At 35.9% G+C, this 27,304-nt stretch overlaps 2 protein-coding genes and 1 long non-coding RNA gene across 8 annotated transcripts in view; 2 read left to right on the top strand and 1 right to left on the bottom strand.

Annotated features, from left to right (window-relative positions):
* pds5a (PDS5 cohesin associated factor A) overlaps positions 1-16,403 on the top strand; it is a 37,121-nt gene extending 20,718 nt beyond the window's left edge. For 3 of the 5 annotated variants that reach the window (XM_051900860.1, XM_051900869.1, XM_051900879.1), the window contains exons 15-34: positions 2,307-2,355; positions 2,451-2,590; positions 2,778-2,893; positions 5,960-6,065; positions 6,294-6,454; positions 6,622-6,745; positions 6,880-7,038; positions 7,127-7,195; positions 7,280-7,416; positions 7,517-7,640; positions 9,139-9,343; positions 9,459-9,573; positions 10,234-10,366; positions 10,482-10,601; positions 10,684-10,752; positions 12,186-12,337; positions 12,480-12,564; positions 12,641-12,978; positions 13,822-14,056; positions 14,685-16,403. In XM_051900860.1, the coding sequence (XP_051756820.1) occupies positions 2,307-2,355; positions 2,451-2,590; positions 2,778-2,893; positions 5,960-6,065; positions 6,294-6,454; positions 6,622-6,745; positions 6,880-7,038; positions 7,127-7,195; positions 7,280-7,416; positions 7,517-7,640; positions 9,139-9,343; positions 9,459-9,573; positions 10,234-10,366; positions 10,482-10,601; positions 10,684-10,752; positions 12,186-12,337; positions 12,480-12,564; positions 12,641-12,978; positions 13,822-14,056; positions 14,685-14,726 (2,679 nt within the window). In that variant the 3' untranslated portion in view covers positions 14,727-16,403. Of the gene's footprint in view, positions 1-2,306; positions 2,356-2,450; positions 2,591-2,777; positions 2,894-5,959; positions 6,066-6,293; positions 6,455-6,621; positions 6,746-6,879; positions 7,039-7,126; positions 7,196-7,279; positions 7,417-7,516; positions 7,641-9,138; positions 9,344-9,458; positions 9,574-10,233; positions 10,367-10,481; positions 10,602-10,683; positions 10,753-12,185; positions 12,338-12,479; positions 12,565-12,640; positions 12,983-13,821; positions 14,057-14,684 lie in introns of those variants that run through there. The other 2 variants (XM_051900889.1, XM_051900898.1) reach the window with 2 other exon arrangements.
* A 153-nt stretch (positions 16,404-16,556) lies between these two features.
* On the bottom strand, positions 16,557-25,479 carry ube2kb (ubiquitin-conjugating enzyme E2Kb (UBC1 homolog, yeast)). Of its 2 annotated transcripts, XM_051900936.1 has the most exons (7): positions 25,086-25,475; positions 24,223-24,316; positions 24,056-24,114; positions 22,721-22,803; positions 22,439-22,538; positions 22,201-22,329; positions 16,557-17,340 (listed from the first exon to the last, which is right to left on the bottom strand). In XM_051900936.1, the coding sequence occupies exons 1-7, from the start codon at positions 25,146-25,148 to the stop codon at positions 17,266-17,268; spliced, it is 603 nt and encodes a 200-aa protein (XP_051756896.1). In that variant the 5' UTR covers positions 25,149-25,475; the 3' UTR covers positions 16,557-17,265. The 2 variants fall into 2 exon arrangements, with proteins under 2 accessions (XP_051756896.1, XP_051756903.1); XM_051900943.1 differs by lacking the exon at positions 22,201-22,329 and having other exon boundaries at positions 25,086-25,479.
* Positions 17,349-27,304, top strand: part of LOC127516395 (uncharacterized) — a 32,017-nt gene continuing 22,061 nt past the window's right edge. The window contains exon 1 of the long non-coding RNA XR_007930981.1: positions 17,349-20,621. This is a non-coding gene — a long non-coding RNA (uncharacterized LOC127516395). The remainder of the gene's footprint in view (positions 20,622-27,304) is intronic.

Genomic DNA, 27,304 nt, shown 5'->3' with positions numbered 1-27,304 from the left:
TTTAATAGACTAAATCACGCAGCGAAAGCGTACACTCTAAAATATGCAAGCGCACTAGTCTAACCTACTAGACTACGTCACGTAGTGCATGCATGCACTCAATGGGTGTGTTTTTGTAAAGTGAGGGACATACTCAATAATTTCAGATCGTTAAATCAACAATTACGATATCATAGACGATATATATCGCACACCCTTACAGCACTGGCCTGATCGGGCAAGTGACAGTTCCGTCAACTGTCCAGAGCGTCGTTCACGCTGGCCCCGGGCCATCGGGCAGTCCTTATTGTCGAGCCCTGCACTTGCACCATGGTTAATCTCAAATCTGACAACACATCTATAATATGGTTTGTTGAAAAAAAAAAAAAAACTACATTTAAAATCAGTCCTGCTGATGTATGTTTCTGTCAATGAATACGCTCCGCTTGCATTTAAGACATTGCATTTAAGAAACCGCACACATTCCCTTCTGTTTATATAGGCACTCAGTGCTAATTCAGACAGGCACAAAACAACAATGTTGATATTAACAACAAGTATTGATATTAACAACAACTGCCCGATGGCCTGGGCCCAGCATGAAAGATGCTCAGGCCAGTGCTGCATCGTCATGAAAGTTGATCATTTGCATGTTTTTAAGTCTTGCCGATTTAAACATTCAAGCGCAAGAAGATGCAAAAGAGAACTCGCACTCGCTGTGTGAGAAGTTTTGTGTGCGCACATCTAAGTAGAGTTCTCTTTAAAGTCTTCTTGGCACTTGAACAGAAAAATTTGCACAAAATTTATGTCTAAAACATGCCCGTCTTGGCGACTGTCCTAGCAAACATAGTTATGTCTAACGCATGTGTTCAGTATCAGTATATTGGAACCGCGCATAGTCTTAAAGTGACAGCAGCCTAATATTCCTGCTGATGTCTGTCTCTTTGTTAATCAAACGACAAACAAATTACTTACTGCCCTTGACTGAACAACTTCTGTAACTTAAATTTATACAGTGAAGATGCAATATTATTTTAGATTTGCTTGCTTTATTCAATTTCTGTACCTGAAAACTACTGTTAGACCTACTTGAAAATCTGTGTTTATTTTTTTATCTTTGCTGTATTGTATTTATTTGTGCTATTGCTTTTAGTTTGATTATTTATTTGTTTTTTAATTTGTCAGTAGTCCTCAACATAGCACATACTGAACTATACTGAAACCGTAACCCTAAACCATCATACAAACAGAAACATGAGTAATTTGAACCATTACACCCCTAGACCCTACCAGGCCGCCATAGCCTAATCTGTTACGCCACAGTTTCATAATGAAAAAAGGTCTCTAATGTTGTGTTTTGCTCTATTGCTTTGACAAAGTATCTGGCAAACAAACTACAATCCTAAGTGCGAAATGGCTGTGATTTAATTAAGTATATAGTCTTTTGCGCTGCGTGTTTCAAAGTGAAGCACGCACTTTGCTCACACGATCAGCTTGTGGTCTGTTTTCTGAGTGGTTCACAGTGAATGCAGCTAACTCAATCCCTGTTAGTGCTGCAAGTTTTATATTTATATATATATGAAGACTTCAGATGCAAAAGCCTCTAAGTGCCATCAGACATTTTCTTCTAAAATGAGCATTTTTATCAAGCTCACATGTTTATGTTCAGTTATTTCACTTTAATGGCAATGAAAAGGACCTATTAATTGCTATTAAAGTGAAATTGCTGAACCTAAACACACGATCTTGAAAAAAATGATCATTTTAGAAGAAAATTTCAGATGGCACTTAGAGGCTTTTGAATCTGAAGTCTTCACATATATATATATATATATATATATATATATATATATATATATATATATATATATATATATATATATATATATATATATATATAAAATTATTATTTTTTTATTATTATTTTTTTTTTCACATTTGCATAATTTCCAACATTTTTGTGGACACATTACAGCATTTCACGCTTTTAAACAGATTTGTAATGAGAAGCATTTGTAAACCTCATATACTTATAAACAAATATACTTATTATAAAAAAATCATTTTACAGTGAAGTTGAATTACGATAGTAATGTATTATTATAATTATTATATAATCTCACTCAGAGGCATTGGGCCTGAGAAGTTAGTTGAAAATTTGTTAAAAAAAAATACTAATCAAACAAATGTTCAGCTAAAAACTAGTGAAAGAAAGAAAATTGTGGTGGTGATCAAAGCATCAATTTTGTTCTAATTTTGTGACTGTGTATAATGCACATGAATTTTGCTGCTGTGGAGGAGTGACTGTTGTTTTTCTCTTCCTGCAGTCTGAAGCAAACACCACAGCAATGTTCGGAAAACTTATGACCATCGCTAGTAAGTACACACAACATATATGCTTATATATTAATGAATATTTCTTAAAACCAACAGGTTTTACAATGTGTAATTTGTCTTGCTCTCATTCTCAGAGAATCTCCCAGACCCAGGCAAAGCTCAGGACTTTATGAAGAAGTTTAATCAGGTTCTGGGTGAAGATGAGAAACTACGTCTTCAGCTTGAGCAACTCATCAGCCCCACCTGCTCATGTAAACAGGCTGAACAGTGTGTGGTGAGTTTAACGCTATACCATCACTTTCAACGCTGCACATTTCAATCTCACATTATAACCGATCAAAAGCTTCCTGTATAAAATGCATATGATTAAGACATGTTTTAACCAACACTTTAATAAACTATGTAGTTGTATGTAATGTTATAAAGATACAAGTTATTTGAGAGTGGAGTTTTCCTTTCAGAGGGAAATCACACGGAAGCTGACATTCCCCAAGCAGCCCACAAACCCATTCCTGGAGATGGTGAAATTCCTGCTGGAGAGAATCGCACCAGTGCACATTGACTCTGAGGCCATAAGGTAGGGAGTGATGTAAAATGGCAGATAAGAAATGTGTTTGTTTTGGGGAGAAGTTGTTAATGACCATCATCCAGGTTTTCAGATGGACAGGCTTTGTTGACACTGACACCCCAGGTATCTGGCTGAATCTGTTCTGTTCTGTGTTGGTTTAGTTTTTTAGTCTGAACAGAAAAAAAAAAAGTTCATGTATTGATTTTTTTTTGTTTGTTTGTTTTTTTTTGTGTTGTTTATTTATTTAATGACTAGAGATGGGTCAATGATCTTGAGCCTAACTTGTTTTGGACCTAAAGAAATATAACCTGAATAATATTCCTTTAAGTCTTTACTATAACAACTAGCGATGTGCACGACTAATTTCATAAATGTTTGTCGACTAGTCGACCGGAGACAGTCTGTATATGCGATCCATTTGAAATAGACTACTTAATCTATGAACAGTCAAATCTGAATGCTGCTAAAAATAGGTCAGATACATGTGATGTGCTTGCCTTGCATTATCAATGTATATAAAACTTAAGCGTTCACTTAAGCAACATTAGCTATCATAGACATATTTATTCAAATCAACTGAATTAATAGGCAGTTCAAGACCAATAAGTTCAAACCTAATAGCCTATTATAAACAGATTTCCTCAAATGAAAGTTAGTCCACATAAGTCAGCGCGTTAAGGTTTTGTTGTTTATCATCACGGCAACCATTTGCGTGTTCGGGTTTGTGTGAAAGGTATCTGTACAAATGACAGGCTGCAAAATTGCAAGAAAAGCCTGACAACTACACATTCAGGGTATCCGCGGGGCATTAAAAAGCATTAAAAGTCATTAAATGGATTTTGCGAAAATTAAGGCCTTGAATGGCATTAAAAAGCATTACATTTTATTCCTACAGGCATTAGTTTTTTTTTAGATAGTTTTGAAGGAAAATAATACCAGTTTATATTGAATATAGCCTTCATAATTAATAACTTTGATTTGCTGTCGCAAAATATGTACATTGGTGTGATACACACACTGAACCAGTTTGGTTATTGCCTCCGGCCGGTGCAAAATTGCCATAGCGCCGTTTTGGACAGCGGCGGGCGGGGACCTGGAGACGGAAGGTTGAATCAGTGTTGCCAACTTAGCGACTTTTCAGGCCCCTATTTGCGACTTTTTTCCAAGAAAGCGCATTCACGCATTGTGACGAATATAGCGACTTGTTAACCTGATCTAGCTTCCGAGACTCCTCGGTACTGCCGCGCAAGGTCTTGCTTTCCTGCCGCAGGCGTACCTGCGTCTGCTCTGTTCAGTGAGTGGCTGAGAGGAGCAGCGTATTCAATTGAGGATGTCAGAGAACAAATAAAATAGATACTATTGCTTGTAACCTGAGTGATCATTGTATGTGTACATATAGCCAAAATCACAGCAAATGTTTTATTATGTGTATGGTGATTTTGTCAGACAACGTCTCGATTATAAATCAGGGTTTAACATGTCAGGGCTCGACACTAACGCTTGTCAGTTAGTCCGGGATAAGTGGATTTTGGACCTGATTAAAACGCCAATACCAAAAAAAATTGTCACTTACATTTTAGAAGGAACATTGACTGTTTTTGTTCTATTTTAGCAGCAAAAATAGTTTCAAACAAAGATAACAGCAGAACCATAGCAACACTCAGCCTTGTTTTCATTACTAAGTGATTCAGCGTTTTGAATGAATCGGTTGAGTCAAAGATTCAATGACCCATTCATAAACAACTGCCTCATTCCTGAATGAATCAGCCATTGGAATGAATCATTTAAATGAATGACTCGCTTATTAAGATGGTTACTTGACGCCACCTACTGGTGGTTTAGTTTAATTTTCTAATTGTTTAATCATTTCCCCCCCAACTTTTCTTATAATCCCATAACATTATTTAATGCAGTTGTAACTTTTTTTTTTTTTTATTGTAAATTTGTAAATTATTTAATTTGATTGGTAACAACCCTTAGTGTCTTATTCTAATTAAATGTATTGATCGAATTTAAGAATTTAAAATGAAAGATGAATCATACATTTTACATGAATCGTTCAAGAATCGTACAAGTGAATGAAAAGGCTTAATGTCGAGCCCTGTACGTAGTCTTAATGGGCCGCGTTTCAGTCAGCATTTCATATTATCTGACAACAAAAACAGAAAAATATATAGATGAGAATTTTATTGGGAATTTGGCTGTATTAAAATATATTATGTAAGCAAAAAGGGTAGCACCAGAGAAGCAAACAAATGTAAAGGGCTGACACTTGGCAGAATGCGAATGCAACAATGACGTGATGAATGTTCTAATTGCCTTATGACGTCATCTATCGACATTTAGCGGCATATATATGGCATTAAAAATTTAAAAATTGCCATTAAAAAGCATTAAATTAGATTTGAAAAACGGAAAAGTTTTGTGTAGGCTTTCGAAGTACTCCTTCACCTGAACCTGCCTCGATTTCCACAGAGAAAACCAACACATGCAAAATGTAACATTAACATGATGGTAATTTAAACTTAGCCTTTGTAAAAATATAAAGCAAAACATTAAATGTGCAAAAAAAAAAAAAAAAGGGACTAATTTCCTAGGCGAATAGCAGCAGCAGTATCGTTTAATCGACTGGTCAAATAGTCTCGCACATCCCTAATAACAACTATTGTAAAAATACTGTACATGGACTACAATGCCTAAATAAACTCTAATTTGAGCACTTGCAAAATAACTTTAGACAATCAGTCATAAACATCAAATATGAAAATTAAAATTGGAAATGCTGTGCACAGTCACAGAGAATGTATTCTCTTTGTTTGAACAACAGTATCTTATATAGACTATCAGTGCACCTGCAAATGTAAAGCGAGAACATGAATGAGAGAGGAAGAGAAACTGACTGAGTGGGAGAGAGATAAGCGCAATATGGGCCATGTGCTTGTTTTCCCCCCTTAACGGTTGTGTAACAGTCTGAATAGCTTTTTAACAGTGAGACATCTAGTGAGGGTGAAGTGTAACTGCAGGTATTGTGTAAACTTTTTGGATCAGTAATAGTGTGTGTGTGTGTGTGTACAGTGCCCTGGTTAAGCTGTTAAATAAGTCAATTGAGGGCACTGCTGATGATGAAGATGAGGGAGTTACTCCTGATACTGCCATCCGCGCTGGACTTGAGTTGCTCAAGGTACTGTTCGTAATTACAAATGTACTAATTTAAAGTTTTCAATATAAGGGAAGACAGGATTTCTAGCTGTTTTGAAATAAGAGTTTTAAGTACTATGTAGACATACGATCACATTTAAAATTAAAAAAAGAAATTGCTACAAAAGTGTAGGCTATTGTTCAATTTAATACAAAGTGACTCATTCTCAGTCATTTTCTAAGTGTGCTGTTCTGTCTTTCCCTACCTCAGGTTTTGTCATTTACTCACCCCACTGCGTTCCACTCAGCTGAGACATACGAGTCTTTGCTGCAGTGTCTGAAGATGGAGGACGATAAAGTGGCGGAAGCAGCAATACAGATCTTCAGAAACACAGGACAAAAGATTGAGACAGAACTGCCACAAATCCGCTCGTATGAACCTCCCAAATGCATACACACAACTGTTTGGAGCCAGTAACAACATCTTTAACTCATAATATACTCACCGATACAAACTCTTCAGTATCATCAACTTTATTAATATCAAATTCAAAAGTAAAAATGTTGTGTAGTTTAATGTTCTGTAACTCTACTTACAGCACTCTAATTCCCATACTACATCAGAAGGCAAAGCGAGGCACCCCCCACCAGGCCAAACAGGCGGTCCACTGCATCCATGCCATCTTTCACAACAAAGAGGTCCAGTTAGCGCAAATATTTGAGGTAAATCTATGTGCATAAAGCATAATGTGTTACTTTTTTGACGGTTAAATCCAGTGAACATTACAATAATGAAAGAAATAGTTGTTTTACTGCATGCAAGCTTTTCAAAAACGCCTTTTTGTCTCTTGTTTCAGCCATTGTCACGCAGTCTGAATGCAGATGTGCCTGAACAGCTGATCACTCCACTCGTGTCTCTTGGACACATCTCCATGCTGGCCCCGGATCAATTTGCGTCACCCATGAAGTCAATCGTAGCTAATTTCATCGTGAAGGACCTTCTGATGAATGACAGAGTGAGCATATTGTTGTATTATTCTGCTTTGGGCATGTAGGAATTGTTTTATTTCCTTGTATGTTAAATTAACCCTCTTTACCTCTCAGTCTGTGGGAAACAAGAATGGGCGGCTCTGGACAGCTGATGATGAGGTTTCCCCTGAAGTGCTGGCTAAGGTAAATTTCTTAGAGTAATCAGGTTGAAAACATCTCTTGGTGATTTGTGGGTATATTAATGTGCATGTCTGTGTGTGTTTCCAGGTGCAAGCCATTAAGCTGTTGGTCCGCTGGTTGTTGGGAATGAAGAATAATCAGTCTAAATCCGCTAACTCTACTCTCAGACTCCTCTCAGCCATGCTGGTCAGTGAGGGAGACCTCACCGAGCAGAAGAAAATCAGGTACTAACTGGGTGTCAAGATCCCCTAAGTAATTTTGTGTAATTATGAAAGCTGCCCTAATATTGTAATAGGCATCTAACCTGTGTGTTTGTGGACACAGCAAGTCTGACATGTCTCGACTGAGGCTTGCAGCGGGGAGCGCCATCATGAAACTGGCACAAGAGCCTTGTTACCATGACATCATCACTCCAGAACAGTTCCAGCTCTGTGGACTCGTCATTAATGTGAGTGCAGCACAAGACTACTTAGACACGTAAAAACAGGATTTTTAGGGATGTGCTGATATTAGTTATTAAATTTATATTAAATTACAATGATTTTCATTTAATGGTTGATATTACAATTCTATACTGTCTAAATAAATAATAACAATAAAAATAGCTTGAATGGAACTCCAAACCCTTGTTTCATTTAGTATACGTGGATCTATGAAGATGCTAATTAGCCCCACCTCCACTCGCTCGCACGGGCTCAGAGATCCACTCGGTTAACAATGAAATCACTTTTTACAATGTCGGACACATGACTGTAATTAATATGCTTTTGCTTGACTACATTATCAAACAGCTACTAATAATGTGTTGCCAATGTTACACAAACCATGTTCCTGTTCGCCATCTCAGACAGACAGCCTTTTAAAAAATCAGTATTTTTCAGACTCCCCTCCTTCAGAGCGGTCATAGTTAATGATATGCTAAAGCCTGCTGGCACGTTGACGTGATTGGTTACAAGGTAGTTTGTGATGTCACAAACACCAGCAATTTCAAACTGCTTTTTTGAAACTGTCTTTATATCACTGCAGTTTTAAAGAAAAAATACTCAGCAATGGTGTTGACTTATGAATTTGCACATGATTTGTTTTAAAACATATTAAAAACACCACGTAGACATATAAATAACATTAAAAACTTGATTATCACCACAGGGGGACTTTAAACTAAATGTAAGACTAGGGGAAATGAGTGTTGCAATTAAATTTCTAATATTGACAATACTGACAGATACTGATAAACTGAAAAATGTCTAATATCAGTTGTTAAAGTCCCCGTGAACCGGAAGTTGTAAACGTCTTTTCTCCAGTGTTGTGACGTATTTCCAAATGAAACGGAATATTGAATAGAGGGCAGAGTTTTACTTTAGCGCTCCTCCTCTCCATTTCTCGCTCATAGCAGACTAACGGTCGGAGGGGAGTGGTTTACGTGTTTTCAACCCAAGCCGTCAAACTGATGTCATCAGAGAAGGAACGCTATTCCAGACCGGAAGTAACTTTTCAGATTTTGAGTAAAGATTACCGCGACAAACAATTTTTTTCGGTGTATTAACTTGCACGGATTAATTGTTCACCACAAGACTAGTAATATGCACTAACAAAGTAAATAGGGTCAATTTTGATTTCATGCCGACTTTAACTAAATGGTACTGAAATATTGTGCATCCCTAAGGATATTACTTATAGATGATGGTGCTAGCAGTGCCAAGGTCATGAGATGAAAGAGTCTTGCAAATGCATAATTGTAAAATCATTTTTCTATAAAAGTCTTAAAAGTACAGCAGCAAAAACAGTTGTACAAAATAGTTTACTAAATTACGACTGTTTTGGTACAAGAAAATTTGACTAACAAGTGGACATATTAGGACATGCTACAAAAGCATATAATAGCCATACTACCACAACTTTGCATCTTTTTTCAGAATTTCCTTCCCTTTCCCCTCTCTTTATAGGATGAGTGCTATCAGGTGCGGCAGATCTTTGCTCAGAAGTTACATGTTGCTCTGGTGAAGTTGTTGTTGCCACTGGAGTACATGGCTGTGTTTGCTTTGTGCGCTAAAGACCCAGTGAAAGAGCGACGTGCTCATGCCCGACAGTGCCTGCTCAAGAACATCAGTGTCCGCAGAGAGTACATCAAACAGAATCCCATGGCCCATGGTAGATAAGATTTGTTTTTTGGTATAACACTGAGCCAATAATTGTATTTTCTTCAGAATTACATGAATGGCCAAGACCTAAATATCCTGCCTGCTCTCCTATTTTTGTTTTTCAGAAAAGCTGCTGTCTCTCCTGCCAGAATATGTGGTGCCATACATGATCCATCTTCTAGCTCATGATCCAGACCTTACCAAACCGCAGGATTTGGAGCAGATCAGAGATGTCAAAGAGTATGAGTGTTAAACACATTCACACACTTTTGCAGTTTCCCCCTTTTACACACAGATAGCTACATGATCTGACCAATACTCTCAAATTTTAATACTGAACCTTCTGTTTTTATTTCCAGAGAGTCTATTTACACTAAGCGTAAATAGCCTGTCTTGTTGGCAAAGGCTATTTACACTAACTCCGCCCACCAATGTCTGGTTGGGCCGCACAAGATTAAAAAAGACTCGTGCCACTCAACGCCTGCAGTGGCGTAGGTCGTAGGGAGTATGGCACTTTCAAAAATTGACCCTTATGACTGGTTTTGTGGTCCAGGGTCACAAATATTATCTACAGGTATTTGCACTTAGTGTAAATAGCATCTATTGCAAAGAAAATATGCTGTTTTCACTTAGTGTAAATAGCATATCGATAAGAAAATGCTGCTGTTGTCACTTAGAATATAGAATATATCGTTATTTTCACTTAGTGTAAATATAATCTAAAGCTATTTGCACTGTGTAAATAGAATCTATATCTATTTGCACTTAGTGCAAATAGCCATTGCCTTTTATTTCTGCTAAGATTGAGTAGACGCAGACACTAAGGTTCTCACAGGATGTTTGTTTTAAAAGTTTTTAAACTAATGAAAATTATCATTTTTTTATTTATTTTTTTTTCAGGTGCTTGTGGTTCATGCTGGAGGTGTTGATGACAAAGAATGAGAATAACAGTCACTCATTTCTGAGGAAGATGGTAGAGAACATCAAACAAACAAAAGATGCACAGGCCCCAGATGACCCAAAGGCAAACGAGGTTTGTTATCATTAATAAATGATGCATATATTGCATATGCATTTATAATTATGCATGTAGTTATTATGTATTTCTGAATCCCAGTGTGTTTTACTCTATTTTCATGCATTTACAGAAACTTTACATTGTGTGTGATGTGGCATTATTTGTGATCGCAAACAAGAGCACTTCATGTCATCTGGACTCCCCAAAAGATCCTGTGCTGCCTAGCAAGTTCTTTACCCCACCTGATAAGGTAACAATCACTCTGACTATCCATAGTTATGCTTTACATGTCACCTTACTACGAAACTCATTCCATCTGTTCCTATGTACAGGAATTTGTCAATGATAAGGAATATCTCTCACCAGAGGCAAAAGTAGTTCTGCAGACAGGGAAAATCCAGGTAGGTTTTGTCACTCCTGTAACTATATGTGAATGATACCCGGATGACACATTTGTGTAAACATTCAGAATATAGCAAATGCATGATTGCTCAGGTTATTAAAATATACACTACCGTTCAAATGTTTATGGTTGGCAAGTTTTTTTTTTTTTGTTAAGAAATTACATTTAGCCAGGACATATTAAATCATAGTGACCATAAAGTCTTTTATGTTGTTACAAAAGTTTTCTATTTCAAATAAATGCTGTTTGGAAAAAAAAAAAAAAAAATTTACAGTTTCCATAAAGCAGCATATGTTCTCAACATTGGTAATAATAAGAAATGTTTCTTGAGCACCAAATCACATATAAGAATGATTTCTGAAGGATCATGTGACACTGAAGACTGGAGTAATTGCTTCTGAAAATTCTGCTTTGCCATCACAGGAATAAATTACATTTAATAATATATATTAAAAGAGAAAAGTCATTCCACAATATTACTGTTCTCACTGTATTTTGATAAGCTAAATACGGCCTTAAGAGACTTTTAACAAACATTAAAAAATTTTACTGACCGGTAGTGTAATTATTTATAAAAATTAGTGTTTTTTTTGTTTTGTTTTGTTTTTTTTAAATACTACATTCAAACATTAGGGGCCAGTTGTTCAAAAGTAATCTTATCAGATTTCTGCTATCAGATTGGATCAAATCTTAAAAATGGGTTGTTCAAAAGGAAAAAAGGATTCTGAAATCAGATTAGATCACAAAATCCAATCTTGTTTTGATCTGGATAAAATCATCAGTTTGTGTTGGGTTTTAGTAACTTTTTAGTAAGATTGACATACATTTGATCCAAAAAATCAGAAGGGTGGATTTCAGGAACAAAAATGTAATAACTTTAAAACTGGTCAAAAATACAACATTTTTATTATGTAATATACATACACACATGAACGCTACGCTGAACTTTTCTGAGAGAACGCAAAAAAACATTGATTTCCCCCCCCCAACCCATCTCATAATCTTTCTATCAACATGTCCCTTTAGGGGCTTCGTAGAGTACTAGTAATCCAGATTTGGTTTTCTGAAAAAGTGTGCATCTGGATCAGGGTGATCCAATCCAATTGTGCTTTGAAAAACCAGCAAAAAAGTAAGATGGATTACCTGATTCTGGATGGCAAAACATGGGATTTCCAAATCCAGATCATTCTGACCAGATTAAACTTTTTGAACAACTGGCCCTAGAACATTACTTATCTCCAAGTAAATGTATTTTAGGTTCAGCAGACAAAAAAATGTAGGAACCCCTAGTTTGTTCAAAAAAGTTATTTTGCAGATCAGACACATCAGTGTTCTTTTTGGAAAGTTCTGTAGAAATGATGCAACTAACATTTGAATTCCTTGACTGCATTACGTAGCTCATTTGTTACACAACACATTAATATTTTTCAGCAACCACCAAAGCAGACAGGTGTACTGGGGGCAGTGAACAAACCTTTAACGGTAACCGCTCGCCGGCCGTTCATTAAAACCACCACTGCCGACACAGTGAGCAACGCAAGCACTAACTCCCAACCCAGCTCACCTGCAACAAATAAGAGCAGGTTTGTGCTTATCAGAATTTATTTATTTTTACTTTTTAATTTTCATTCACTATGATGTGGAATTTATCCAGCATTGATTAACCTATTCACAGGAAGTACTTCATCCTTATTATTTACTACTTTCTCTTTCTCTATCATAAAGGGATGTAAATTCTGAGGCTTCAGAGACTGGGGCAAGGGAGAATGAAGAGAATCCAGTGATCACAAAAGCAGGAGGTGTAAAGAAGGTAAGAAATATCCCATGTAAACACTGAAAATGCTGGACGTTCACACTTATTCAGTTTTTTTTTTGCTCTCTTTTAGGATGAGGCTGCTCAGCCCAGTGGGAAGAAACGTGCGGCACCTGCAAGTGACGGCACGGAGAACAGTGTGTCTCCAAACCCCTCAGCAGGATCACAGCCCCCTGCCAATAAACCACGACGTGGCCGACCCCCTAAAAACCCTGCAGGTGTTGCCACACCGGATAAAGAGGCTGGAGCTACAACAGGGGGAGGGTCTGGGCGGGGCCGAAAGAGAGCAGCACCTGCTCAGGATCCCGCCACCACAGCCTCAGCTGATTCAATCAGTGGCAAGACACCAAAACAGCAGAAAGAAGCAGAGCCGAAAAGAGCGGGGCCACAGAGACAGATAGACCTACAAAGGTAACTGAGTGTAACTGAATGACTTTTCTGTACGTTATGTATAGTGAGATATAAATCACTTGTAATTTTATTGGAAATTTATCTAGAATTTCCACATTACCACCATTTGACATCTATGAATGCCTTCACACCAATTCTGAAAATTCATTTTTATTTATTATTTTGTTTTCCTGTATGCTAAAAAGAACTCTGTAATCTTAATTTTTTTTTTGTTTTTGCTACCATGAGTGCAAGCAAGTATATAATAACTCTGGTGGCAGAGCTAGAGAGTAGTGATGTGCTATAAAATGGAGAGGTTTCCAACTGGTAAACAGTGTTCCAGCCAGGCTAAGATACATGATATACAGTACCAGCTGTCTATGTATATCATTGCATAGAACCCATTTATTAATCTTTGTATGTCAGGGATTTTTTTTTTTTTTTTCATATTTTTCTTCCAATAGGCCATATAAGGAGAGTAACACTTTATTGGGTTTTTATTATGGTATGGATTTTACTTTTATTTTAATGCATATGAATTTGCATGGGTAGGGGAAGAACTTTGCTTGTGGCCCTATAAATGATAAAATCACCTGTTTGTCAAACAGGTTGTTCATTGACCGAATTGCCAGAGTACATTTTACTTCTGACAGTGGGATTTTCTTTTCCAGAAAATGACATAAATGTGCATTTAATTTGCATTTCGTGGAATCACTTTTTGCTGAAGATCATTTGAAACCTTGTATGCCACAAACTGGCATCTGACTTGGTGTGAACAAGCCATAACTTTGTCACCTTTAGCTGTTATTGAATTCTTTTGAATTCTTTTATGTGGAGTTGAGGCAAGTGTTTCTTTTGTCCAAGATCAGTGAGGGTAGCACAGCGAGAACAGCAAGCGTACCAAGACATCCGCCTGTCTCAGAAGACTTATGGAAGTGAAGGGGAGACAGAGAGAGAATTTGAGTCCAGCCCAGAGTATGTACTCTCACTCACACAGCTACAGGAGCAGCAGGAAGAAGCCATTCTCAAGCAGCTCAGGGGTGCAGCAGGGCCTAAAATGAGAGAATCCACGTATGCAGCAGAGCAGGGGGAGCTGTCAGTGAGTGTCTGAGGGAGCTTCATTTAGCACTGATGTCATGCTGTAACCTCAAGCAGTTAACATTTGTTGTAGCTTTCGGCTTGAAGGAATAGTTCACCCTAAAATGAAAATTGTCATCATTTACTTTACCCTAATGTTGTTCCAAACTGAATGCTATGTTGTTGTTTTTTCATAGAATAGGAATACTGTGATAAGTTTTGAAGAATGTTCTCAAGAAACATTTCTTTTTATCAATGTTGAAACAGTGGTTATACTTATTTATTTTTTTTTGTGGAAACTGATGCTATATTTTTTTCAGTATCCTTTGAATAGAAAGTTTAAAAAAAAATTCATTTATTTAAAAATCTTTTGTAACATTAAGCTTTTTTCGATCAATGTAATGCATCCTTACTGACCAAAGTTAATTTAAAAAAAAATGTAAAAATTCCTGCTGACCTTATCTGTTCTAAATTTGTCCTTCACTGGTTTGCAATGACGTGGGTAAATAAATATTGACAATTCTTTCTAAGGATTCTGCAGGCCCACATGGAATCCCACCTGGCCAAGATATCAATCAGTAATTGTTTACTTTCTATGTCATACTCTGCCATAATGCAGATTGTTGACTTTATTTTTTTTTTTGTTTCAGGTAAAGCGTCGGTTCGTGAAGACAAGGACGGTCAGGCAGTAAATGACTGAATGAACGAAGAGATGCATCTACTTAAACGTGACACGCTCTTCACAAACCAGAACTGTCTTTACCCCACACCTCAGAATAATGAGGAATCAATTCTTTAGATTCAGATGTTCAAACTTGTATGTAGAAATACAGACCTGTTTCTCTTCATTAGTTTTTCTTTTTTGTTTTCTGTTGAAATTGTTCATGTTGCTCTTTGCCTCTGTTCAGAGCCATTTTTAAAAACAAACATTTGAAAGAAAAAAAAATCTGTTTTAATCTGCTCTAAGGTTGCTTATTAAATACATGGAAAGATTTTTTTACTGTTTTATCTCCCTCTCCTCTTTTAACCCTCTATTAAATCCAAATATTGTCATCAGACTTCTTTGATTGCAAGGATTCATTGAGGCTCATTTCCTGCATTCATTTAGTTTAAATTTACAGTACAAGGACTGCAAGACTATGATTAGTAATGCTGCTATTTATTCTGTTGGGTGTACGAGCATGAATTCCTCACTGTTGCAAGGGACACCCTGCATTTGCTACATGAGATTTGTGTGTTTGGATTAATTCTAAATATTGGGTGAAAAGTTTTCACTGGTCAAAATCCAATATTACAATTATACTTCACATTTAAATTATATTCCTTTTCATTTTTCCCCACATTCATAACGTTCCCAAGCTGTTTTTCACCAATTTACAGTCTTAGAATATGCATTTTAAACCTGAATTAACTTACTGAAGTAATGTAATAACATGCACAGAACACATTTTCATTTTTCACTTTTTTTTTAATTCAAAAGAATGACAGTTTCACAATAAATAACCATGCTTGTACGGCTCGAGTAGGTTTTTTCTGTCTCGTTTTGTAAAGGAGCGTAAAGTGACTAAAGCCAGAGCCCATGACCTGCATTTCTCCTTTGACAGAAGTTTTTGTCCTTTTATTCACTTCTTCGTGCAATATTGAACAAGGTGATCACTACAGGAAGACAGTCTTTTTGTTTTTTGTCTCGTTTTTGTTTTTCATACAAAATATAAATCCAGCCATCGATGGTGTATTCTAGAGATGAACAGTACTTTATCCCCCCAGAAAACTTGACTGTATGTACATGAGAAAGGTGTATGAAAGCAACTAGCTGTGAAAGTGGGGGCATTATGCAAACAGATGGTATGTGGGAATGCTAGCAAATAGACGGAGGTCAAGTAACAAAGGGAGGAAAAAAAACCTTTTATCATTTCACCCCTGCAAGAACAGAACACTAGGTAAAAAAACAGGTTCACAAAGCATTGTGTGGCAGTACTCGCTCTTGGCCCATTTGCTTTTAAGCATCTTTGTAGAATAGAAAACTCTAGCAGTTTGATTCATGCTTGCAACATCAGTTACGTGCGAAATATGAAATAATATCTGCAGCTTGCAAGTGTAAATCTTAATACAAATGCGGTATGATCAAAAACGCACCCCACCTCACACTCGGAGACCCTTTTAAACATTTACACCAACTAGTTTTGTGACTTAACAGTTTTTGATGCCAAACTGAATGTCTCACTGTCTTGATTGTTCCACGAAGAAAAAGCCAATCATCAAGAGAGGAGAAACTCTTGTCTTCACTTTTTCTCATCTCTACATGTACAAACTTTTTATACTCAAATGCAAGTTGTTTTATACAATACATTCTTCAAAAAAAAAAACAAGGCAACTCAAGGTATATCTGTCCATGATCAACTCGAACCCCTACAGCTGCCTTGAAAACAAGTAGAGAAAGGATTTGTGGCCACCAATCCCACATCACCCCCTTTTTCGAAAAAAGGGAAAAGTGAGGAAGGGCATCTTCCTTTTATTTTAAAAAAAAAAAAAATTAACACTTTACCCAGCAAGTTTGAAACCGTGTCTGCACTCACAATGTAACACCATGTCATCTGGCCATTTCAACTACTATACTGACTGATTAGTGCAAAGAAAAGCCAAAAGAAACATTAAAATAATCAAATGAGCAAATAAAATCACACATTTGTTCATCAAATAGAAGGGGTCTTATTAATCGCAAAGATTTTTGTTTTTATATACTAAATATCCTATTCAAATAAGCATATCCCAAAACAATTTTATGGTGTACAGATAGAAGAGAAAAAAAAAACATTCCTGCTATTCTGCCTTTTAAATGTACACAACCTTAAATATACTCATTTACATGTACTAACATTGTTTCACAGATGCAAGTGGGAGTTTCTTTTAGAGTGAAATGACAGTGATACAGGCTTTGTCTTTGTTGGGTTTCTTTAAAAGGGAAGTGACGGCCTAAATTTAAGAGGGAAAATGATTGTACCAAGGCAAAAAATTGAAAGTGAAAATGGTGGGAAGAAAAAGACGCGAACATTTGCTAGAGGTGGAAGATGGCTAATTGTTTTGCAGTCTAACTGCTGATCTTACCCAAACATTCACTCTGAACACAAACCAAGATGGCTGATGCACGTGTGGATGGTTGGGCAGGAGTGAATGGGTCATGAAGCAGGAGGGGTTTGAGGGAAAAATGGCCTGATGAAGAGAACTGGATGATCAGTTGCTTAGTAGCAGCTCTGTCGCTGTCTCCACATCCCATGATTTTGAGGACAAGGCTACTATTACTGCATTCTGTTTGGGAGAGAAAGACAGAATGTTACACTCCATTTCTAAGCAACAGTAAATTTGCTAAATTAACTTTTTTAGCTGATGATAACAGTTCACTTATTTGACTGAACCATATCACATTGAAATCACAGCCAGACTGACTTAATGAGCACATAACAGTCAACTTACAAATGCCAAATTTCATTCTTTCCAATAGTTCCTACAAAACAGTATTTTACATACTGTCTGTCAACATACACTACCATTCAAAAGCTTGGGGTCAGTAATTTTTTTTTTTTTTAAAGAAATTAATACTTGCATTCAGCAAGGATGCAATAAATTCATCAAAAGTGACAGTAAAGACATAAGATTTTATTTAAAATAAATGCTGTTCTTTTGAACTCCAATCAACAAAGAAACCTGAAATCAAATATATCATGGTTTCCACAAAAATATTAAGCAGCAAAACTATTAGAATGATTTCTGAAAATTCAGCTTTGCCATCACAGAAAAAAAAAAAAAAAAAAAAAAAATTAAAATATATATTAAAATAAATATATAATTATACACATGTATACACATGTATGAGTATGTGTGTGTTAATACGTAGGTATTATTACGTAACATTTACAGATACAAAATCTACTTTAATATATTTTAAAATGTAATTTTTTCCTGTGATGGCAAAGCTGAATTTTTTAGAAATCATTCTAACATCATTAATATCAATGTTAAATGTTAGGGCTGTCAATGGTAATTCATTCATGTTAATACAATTAATTCAAAATCCTTACCACGCTTAAATAATTGAATGCAAACAATGCATATAAATTACTGAAGCACGTGAAATTGCGCATTAAAGGGATAGTTCACCCAAAAATGAAATTTTTGTCATTTACTCACCCTCAAGTTGTTCCAAACCTGTATGAATTTCTTTCTTCTGCTGAACACAAAAGAAGATATTTTGAAGAATATGGGTAACCAAACAGTTGATGGACCCCTCTTTGTGTTCAGCAGAAGAAAGAAATTCATTTATCCTTTTTCACTATCCCCATCAACTAATTTGGAGCAGACGTCACAGTTACGTCACTTGCAGCTGCACGCGCATAGTGGTGGCAGAAAAATAGCAGTAACAAGGAGGAAAATGGGCAAAATCCACAGAATAAGAGAAAAATGTTTTGTTGTGCCTTTGGACGTCAGAATCAGAATGCAAAAAAATATAGTCTTCATTTTTATAGAATACCGTCGTTGAAGATGCCCTTTTGAAGCTAAACCCAGACGTTTATGTTTCAAGTCACAGACTGGACTTATGAAACCTGCAATGATTAGTCTACTATTAAAGCATGAATTTGATGTAAACAGCAAGTCTATAATATTCACGTATGCAGTTCATAGGGGACATACATACATAGCAGTTACAGCATGAAATCTTTAAACCTATAACATTTTACATAGATAACTTTTAAACATAACATTTTTATCTCACAATTATGACTTTATTTCTTGCATTTGTGTGTTTTTATCTCCCAGTTCTGACTTTATAACTCACAATTGTGAATTTATATCAATTCTGACGGGGAAAAAGTCAGAATTGCGAGATATAAACTTTAAGGAAAAAAGACAGAATAACGAGTATATCTCACAATTCTGTTTTTCCTTCTATGAATTGGGAGAAATAAACTCGAAATTAACTTTTTTTTTATTCTTTTATTCCATGGCTTCCACAGACTGCTACTGCAGAACTGTCATTTTCTGCCACCAGGTAGGCCCCGCCCACAAAAACGTCATCGCTGTTTGCAAACACAAAATAGGTCTATATACATACATACATACATACACACACACAAGCTGCATCTTCCAGAGGTCGCATTTAAAGGCTGCATACATCATCAAGGATGTCTTATTTAAGAAAAGTAACCATAATAAAATTGATTGTTATTCCTTGTGAGGTGTAAAATACTGTAATTTATTTCTTTTCTTAAATGAGATCGCTTCGATGACATATGCAGCCTTCAAATGCGACCTCCAGAGGATGCAGCCTTCGAAATGAGATGCAGCACATCACACACCAGCCACTTCAACTGCTCGTTAACGCAATGATTTCTTAAAGGAACAGTTCACCCAAAAATGAAAATTCTATCATCATTTACTCACCCTCAAGTTGTTCCAAAACTGTATGAACTTCTTTGTTCTGCTGTACACAAAGGAAGATATTTGGAAGAATGTCAGTAACCAAACAGATCTCGCCCCCATTTACTACTGTATTAGGAAAAATAAATACTATGGTAGTAAATAGGGGCGATATCTGTTTGGTTAATGACATTCTTTCAAATATCTTCCTTTGTGTTCAGCAGGTTTATTCATACAGGTTTAGAACTACTTGAGATTGAGTAAATGACAGAATTTTAGGGTGAACTATCCCTTTAAGGATCATGTGACACTGAAGACTGTAGTAATGAAGCTGAAAATTCAGCTTTGCATCACAGGAATAAATGACATTAAAATATATTAAAATAGAAAACAGTTCTTTTAATTTGTAGTAATATTTTGCAATATTACTGTTTTTACTGTATTTTGATTATGTAAATACAGCCTTGGTGAGCTTAAGAGACTTCTTTCAAAAACATTAAAAAAAAACAAAAAAAAAAAAAAACAGTAAAACATTATTTTAAATTGTAATAGAAATCTGACCAATCCCAAACTTTTTAATGGTAGTGTATTTGTCAATGTATGTAAAAACATTTACCTAAAAATATGGATTCATTTTCATTGTGTAATACATGACTAATATGTATATTTTACAAACACTGTAGTATAGGGTGTTGCCAACTTTTGTGACATGGTGTCTTTTTTATTTTATTTTTTAATATATAATAGGTTTAGTAGTTTACTGCTTTGATGTTGAGTCATGTGGTGATAACCCAAGAATGCATCTTTACCAGGGTGAAAAATTAAACATCATTTTGCTTTGTCTGCCAGCCACTGTGGTGGGCAACCTGTAAGGCATCTCAGATTATCCTTGAATAAAAAAAGCTGTTGGTCTCTAAACAAAAAAGATGCCTGATTATTTAAAGGGATAGTTCATCCAAAAATTAAAATTTGAGGTTTATCTGCTTACCCCCAGGGCATCCAAGATGTAGGTGACTTTGTTTCTTCAGAAGAACACAAATGATGAATGCGCTCTGACAACGGAAGTGATCTCTCGCACTCACTGAAGTATAAGAGATCACTTCCATCATCAGAGCATGTTTTCAGACCTCACACACCGGATGCTCAAGGCAGTTGGACATAGTGGTGTATTAGAGGTAAAAAAATGATATAAATACTGTTCGGTTTCTCGCACAAACCGATCGTTTCGTGTCTTAGGACATCAATGTGTCGTCACGAGCCGCAGGGTTTAATTTGGATTTGTCTGTGCTTGTTTTTTTTTTACTCTTATAGACGAAGTTCCCGTTGACATGCATTATACGACTGACAGACCGCAACGGTTGGAGTTAAAAATCATCATTTGTGTTCTACTGAAGAAACAAAGTCACCTACATCTTGGATGCCCTGGGGGTAAGCAGATAAACATCAAATTTTCATTTTTGGGTGAACTATCCCTTTAACTCTGGATTACAAACAAACCAAAGCATGTGCAGTACTGTCACTTGTTTTGTTGTTTTAGCAGTCTCACACTGCAGTAAACAGTGTAAATGGAAAATGGAATAATACTTTATCAAAATGAAAATTGTGTTATTTATCTTACTCTGAATGATTCATCCATGCATATTTTTTTTTAATTAGTTTTGACAATCATTTCTTATTAAAATGTCATAACTCGATCTTCCAGTGAAAAGATAGACTTCGCTCTGGTGATACATGCCGAACTTCTCCAAATATTTAGTCCGCTTAAACCTCGTCTTTTTCTTACAACCGACTGCAAGCTTGCTTTCATCTCCCACCATTCAATCAACAAACGATGGATAGAACAAACTCCCCGTCCTACTTTTTTCTTCCATTTACATTTACGCACTTAGCAGACACTATACAAAGCGACTTACAAGAGATGAAAAAAGCAATTTGTCAGGGAGACAACAATATTTGTAATATACAATAACAGGTTTATTTGACAACTACATTAGGATGCACGCTAGATAAGAGGAGAAATGCAGAGAATTGTTTTTGGTTTTTTCGCAAGTGCACTGGTTTAAGGGTGTGGGGTGGTTAAGTGCTTGTGGAAGAGGTATGTCTTCACCTGCTTCTTGAAGGTTGTGATGTTTTTTAATAATCACTTTAAAAGTTATGAATTTCTTGTTTAGGAGTTGTTTTTTAAGAGGACTTAGACATGAAAACATTAATATTACAGTTATTGAGCAGACTCTTAAAGACATTTGAATTAAAAAAAAAAAAAAGCCTAAAATTTGCTATTCATTGTATATAATGTTAAAGGGCTATTTCAACCCAAAATGAAAATTCTGTCATTAATTACTCACCCTCATGTTGTTCTAATCCTTAAGACTCTTGTTCATCTTCAGAACACAAATGAAGATCTTTTTGATGAAATCTGAGAGATGTCTGTCCCTCTATTGACTGCCTTTGCAACTGAAACTTTGGCGCTTCAAAAAGTTAATTGATCAGCGAACATAAGCAGAAGCTCGACCGAACATGAATAACGCACAAGAACAAACGAGTTTAGAATGACATGAGGGTGAGTAATGACAGAATTTTCATTTAGGGGTGAACTAACCCTTTTAAGGACCGTAATATGACAAGCCTAAAAACTCAGTGACAGTATTCATTTCTAATTTATATCAAGTAATGTGCTGAAAGCTAAAGGCAACACGTGCCAATAGTGCCACGTGTCTGTAAGCACACTAGCAGCTGTCCAGGTTCAGTACTTACTTTGTCAAAGCCCATTGCACAAAGTTTGTCTATTTTGCGTGTGTACTCAGGACTGGACACGGGAGCACCAGCGTAAACGTGAGACCAGAGGCGGGCAGTTTGTTTGAACATTTCTGGATTCTGCTTATACTGCAAAAAACCACAACAGTGATGTACTTGAAAGGTTTGCTATGCTTTGTTATTGCACATTCTCAGTCAGACAGACACACTGACAGCAGCATATTTCACACACACGTACCTGATTGGCTACTACAGCGTCTTGAGGATCATCTGGCTCTGCAGCAGCTAACAGAGCCTGTAGTGAGAGCAGGACTGTTCGCAGAGTCATAGCGGCAGCCCTGTACACAGGAAGTGAAGACAGAATATGTAGGAGTTGAAGAGTACAGAATCGTTTAAAAAAGGAACAGGAAAGAGACGGTGCAATAGTTTAAAGTGCAGTGTCAAAAGCATTAGATGATGCAGGACATGCTCTCTGATAATAAACTAGACATGTCATACTCATTAATTAATAAGCACTCACCATTGGTCTTTTAAAATGTCCAAACATATCGCCCCGGTAACTGAACTTATATTTGGATGCCAGATCTTAGTAATAAACCGCACCTGAAAAAGATGAAAAAACTTATTTTTTAACTTCAAAGTTCTTTGATCTTTCAATTCAAATCAAAATTAAATCAAAATTGATCACACTTCTATCTTATTGTGTATGTGTGCAGATTAAAAATAAAAAATAAAAATAATTAAACTCTTGTATGGAACAAAATGAATTTGTTTTTGTTTTTTTGAATTATTACCCTGATATAACTTGACTGTTTAATAATTTATGATTACAAATTTCTGTTGTCATCTCTGTGTTTACAGTCACATTTAGAAGATGTAGGTATTTTTATATAATGTTAACAGTAGTAGTTATTACATGAACAGAATTAGCTGCCACAGAAAATACTGATTTCTTCACTGCTTTGATAATCACAGCAAGTGTTAGTCAATTTAAGGCTGGAAGACTGATTAAATCTGCAGACAGGCTCTGAATTTTTGCAACTTGTGTGACTCGTTCAACACTAAGGACAATTACTTAAATGATAAAGATATAGTTGGTAAAAATCATTCTAAATATAAAAGTGCAGTAGAGTCCATACCACAACTATAACAACAACTGCACACAAAGAAACAATATCATTCTAATCACTTTCAGAACTATTTTTTTCCAGCTGATGAACAATAAAAACATTGACAGCACATAAGAATCTATCCTGCTTTAAGAGCTTGAGCACTAAAGGGCAGACAAACAAACTGCAGCGTGCTTATAATAAACACTGCAATGCTGTCCTCTGTTGAGGACTCTAATATAGTTATCTTTATAGTTACTCTAATATACTTATCGTTCTTTGTGTGAACAGGCCTTAAATCAGGGCAAAAGTCGTGTTGTGTATTTCAGCCTTTAATCAGGTCAGTAAAATTATCTGGACTTGACAAATGAGATCCTGCTCCTGTTCATACATCCACTGGGACACAACTGAAGTTTTACTTGATTTAATAATACTCCTCACTCTGTAACTTTCAACTGGAGCAAAAGAAAGTGCTAACAAATTAGTAAGCATAAGTATAAGCAAGTTTTTAATATTTAGTATGTGAACATTGTTATTGTCTTTAAACATCTGCTTCCATTATGGTATGCAAAACCCACTATTAACTATCTAATAAATTCCAGACAGGACAAGTCCCACCCAACATGCTTTTCTATTGAAAATCCTGTTTCACATAGTATTACACTAGATTGTTTTTTACCTTTAATATTAACCACAATAACTAATAATAATAAAAACATCAAAAAAAAAAAAAAAAAAAAGATTACCTTGGGTGGATTAAAAGGATATGTCTCAGGAATCTTGATTTCTAGCTGATATCTGCCTCCTGTGGGGGAAAAAAATAGCTTGTAAGTTACAATCTTATACACAACATTAATGAATTTGCAAACATCATGGCAGCAATAGAGAAAATTGATGAAAACAGTCTCACTACCTTCATATGGTGTGTCTGGTGGTCCTGCTATTTCACCCTTTAACTCTGTGAAGTTTTCATCCACCAGATCTACTTTTATTTGATTTTTACTTGTCTGTTAGAAAGCAAAACAAAAATGGAAACCAATGGAAAAGTTAACTATTGTGCACTTATAACTGTGATCAGGAAAAAAAAAAATGTCAGAATCAAGCATTCAGCTAGTGAGACAAGGAAGTTTTCTTTAATTCTATTGCCCAGAACAAAGAAGTGACCAGTATATAGTCGTGGGGCTGTCTCACAACATATAAGTTGCCTAGGCAGACAGCATGATAGGTGCTTATGATTCCCAAAAATGCTGTCTAGGTAGGCAGCTCAAAAGGTTTTGAAACAGCCATGGTACTGCACTACTGAGAACTACTCAAACAGCCTAGCAGTCCTGCTAACTGACACTAATCAAACATGTCAGGACACGACCAGGAAAAGAGTAAAAAAAGTATTTAAAAAGAAAACACACGTTAATGGGCAATAAACACAAGCTAATATTACCATAGCACACTAAAGAAATGTTAGTGAACCCAGAAGGCTAACTATGTCAAATAGCATGTTAGCTCCATAGCTAAAGCTCGGCGTGTGCCATCACAAATCTAGCCGTACTTTAATGTGTCTATTAATGATTTTCGCATTTTGAACTAGGCTTCCGTCTTAAAACATCAAAGGAAGCACAATTTTTACAAGTATGACTTCCGTATCTAAAGGCCATATAACAACTCATGCTAACATTAGCTTAGCAGGCTAAGCTAGCTCATTGGCTTCTGGATGTTTATCCCCAAAAGTCCTTGCGTTTGTTCTCAACGGGCAAGAAAATAAAGTAACGTTTTGCAAACCTCTTCGCTTTTCAGCACTTCCTTAAACTCTCGCTTGATCCTCTGCACAGCGATATTTGCCATGGCTGATTGATTCCCCTCTCTCTTACTCTTTCTCTTTCTCTCTTCCGCTGTTTTTGAACCTCCAGTCCGCAAAGACTGATAGAGCTTCACTTTCACACCCCTCTCTCTCTCTCTCTCTCTCTCTCTCTCTCTCTCCCTCTCTCTCTCCTAAACAGTACGCTGAGCTCCAGTACAAACACTGGCAAACACAATGACAGCCTGGAAAACTCAAACGCTGCACTAGAACACTGCGTTTGTCCTCTTTGTTGAATCAGGTGGAGTGGAGATATTATGCGTAGAAAAGCAGGGCTCTTGACAGATCCAGAAAGCTTTCAGATCTAGTATCAGTCCCATATGGTGTGCTGCTGTCACATGATATCGTGGATACATCTGTTTCACTCCCACGTGATACATGCAAAACACATCTGTCCATCCTAACCCCTAGCAAACAATTTTATATTTTTAATTAACGAATCAATAGCAAATCATATAGGCCTGTCAAATAAATAAGTACATTCAATTGTAAATGAAAATGAATATAAATTAAGATATTTGAATGTAACCTACAATATTATCTGTTAAACACATGTAAAAAAAAAAACAAAAAAAAAACAACAACAACAAAATACAATACACTACCATTCAGGTATTTTTCAGTAAAAATTGATTAAATGACATTTATAATGTAATCAAAGATTTCCGTTTCAAATAAATACTGTTCTTTTAAATTTTCTATTATTCAAATACTTCTATTAATCAAAATAATAAAAAAAAAAAATCAGTTTCCATAAAAATACTAAGCATCACAATTCTTTTCAACATTGGTATTGGTAAGAAATGTGTCTTGAGCACCAAATCAGCATATTAGAAGGATCATGACACACTAAAGCTTTTTTTTTTTTTTTTTTTTTTTTTTTTTTTTATCAAACAACTGCAACATAAGACTTGTTTCCAAAACATTAAAACAAATCAAAGTTTGAATGCTAGTTCATTAACACTAATATGGGATGTTGTTATTGTAAATTGTTGACTTTATATTTGTGCGCAACGTAATGTTTGGAAAAAAAATGTGTTTATATAAAACTGACACACTAAAACACATGGAATATTGGGGTATATTTATTATAAATGATTTATCCATGCACATCATTATCTCTTCTCTGATGATGTTTACTGCATCATGAGATCAGAACAATAGCAAAACTACAATGATCCAATCAATTCCCGATGGATGAAATCAAGTCCCACCCCACATTTTTTCTTGTTCGATAAGCCGTTTCACTTGAAAATACATCACAATAAAGAAAGACTATCACAACTTTTGTTTCATGCAAATTAGGATGACAGTCTTCTCTAAATAACACCCCCCAAAAATGAGCTATCTCTGGTTATAAAAAACAGCCAGGAAAGATTGTTTGGTGCAAAGCACACTAGAAGTGGATGTCATGTAGCATCCTATGTTTTTTTTTTTCTCTCTCTCTCTCTTCATATAAGAAAACATCATGCCAACATTACAAGACATGTCATTTTTTTAGTCTTGGGGTGATGTTAAAGTAAACCACAGCGATTGAAAGTGCAAAATTCTCTATTCACCCTACAAAATTACCAGAGGTGTAAAGAATTTGAGTAAATGTAATTAGTTACTGTACTGTATCTTTTTGGCTACTTTGTAGTTGTACTGAGTATCAAAGATATTAGCAACTTTTACTCTCTACTTGACTACATTTTTGAACAAGTAAATGTACTTTTTACTCCAATACATTTGTGATGAGTAATTCAATTACACATTACATTTTGCATGGCACCTAACTTTTTCTGCAGCAGTTTGTTTCTGCTATAAAAAAGCGATATCGCCATCTAAGGGCATTGAAGGTACTACATCTTGTGCGTTTTGCCTTTACTCACCCAAACTTGTCAACAAGGCTACTTTACATGAATGTGAGTGCATTAGCACTGAGTTGCTGAATCGCAGGTGTTTGATTTAGGAGATGAGGTCATGACTGCAACCGGTGATGAGGCTGAAACCAGCACATCTAGTGCAAGTAGACTTTGACTAGTTAATTGTACTTAACATTATTTTATTTATCCACTATACTGACAAAAGACCTTTTTAAAGGATATTGGTTTACTTATGGCCTTTTTGTGTACTTGAGCTTAACTGAGATTTGAGAGTTTGT

The sequence above is a fragment of the Ctenopharyngodon idella genome, chromosome 1 (assembly GCF_019924925.1).
Source record: "Ctenopharyngodon idella isolate HZGC_01 chromosome 1, HZGC01, whole genome shotgun sequence".
Classification (NCBI taxonomy): domain Eukaryota; kingdom Metazoa; phylum Chordata; class Actinopteri; order Cypriniformes; family Xenocyprididae; genus Ctenopharyngodon; species Ctenopharyngodon idella.
Note: the sequence above shows the minus strand (reverse complement) of the source record. Positions and strands in the feature narration are given on the sequence as shown.

Excerpts from the sequence above, each read along its gene's own strand:
- ube2kb (XM_051900936.1), bottom strand. The coding sequence starts at position 25,148 with ATGGCAAATATCGCTGTGCAGAGGATCAAGCGAGAGTTTAAGGAAGTG. Across the intron at positions 22,804-24,055 it reads ATCCTTTTAATCCACCCAAG|GTGCGGTTTATTACTAAGAT; the intron begins GTAATCTTTTTT and ends CATCTTTTTCAG. Across the intron at positions 17,341-22,200 it reads GTGCAATGGGCTTTGACAAA|AATGCAGTAATAGTAGCCTT; the intron begins GTAAGTACTGAA and ends TCTCCCAAACAG.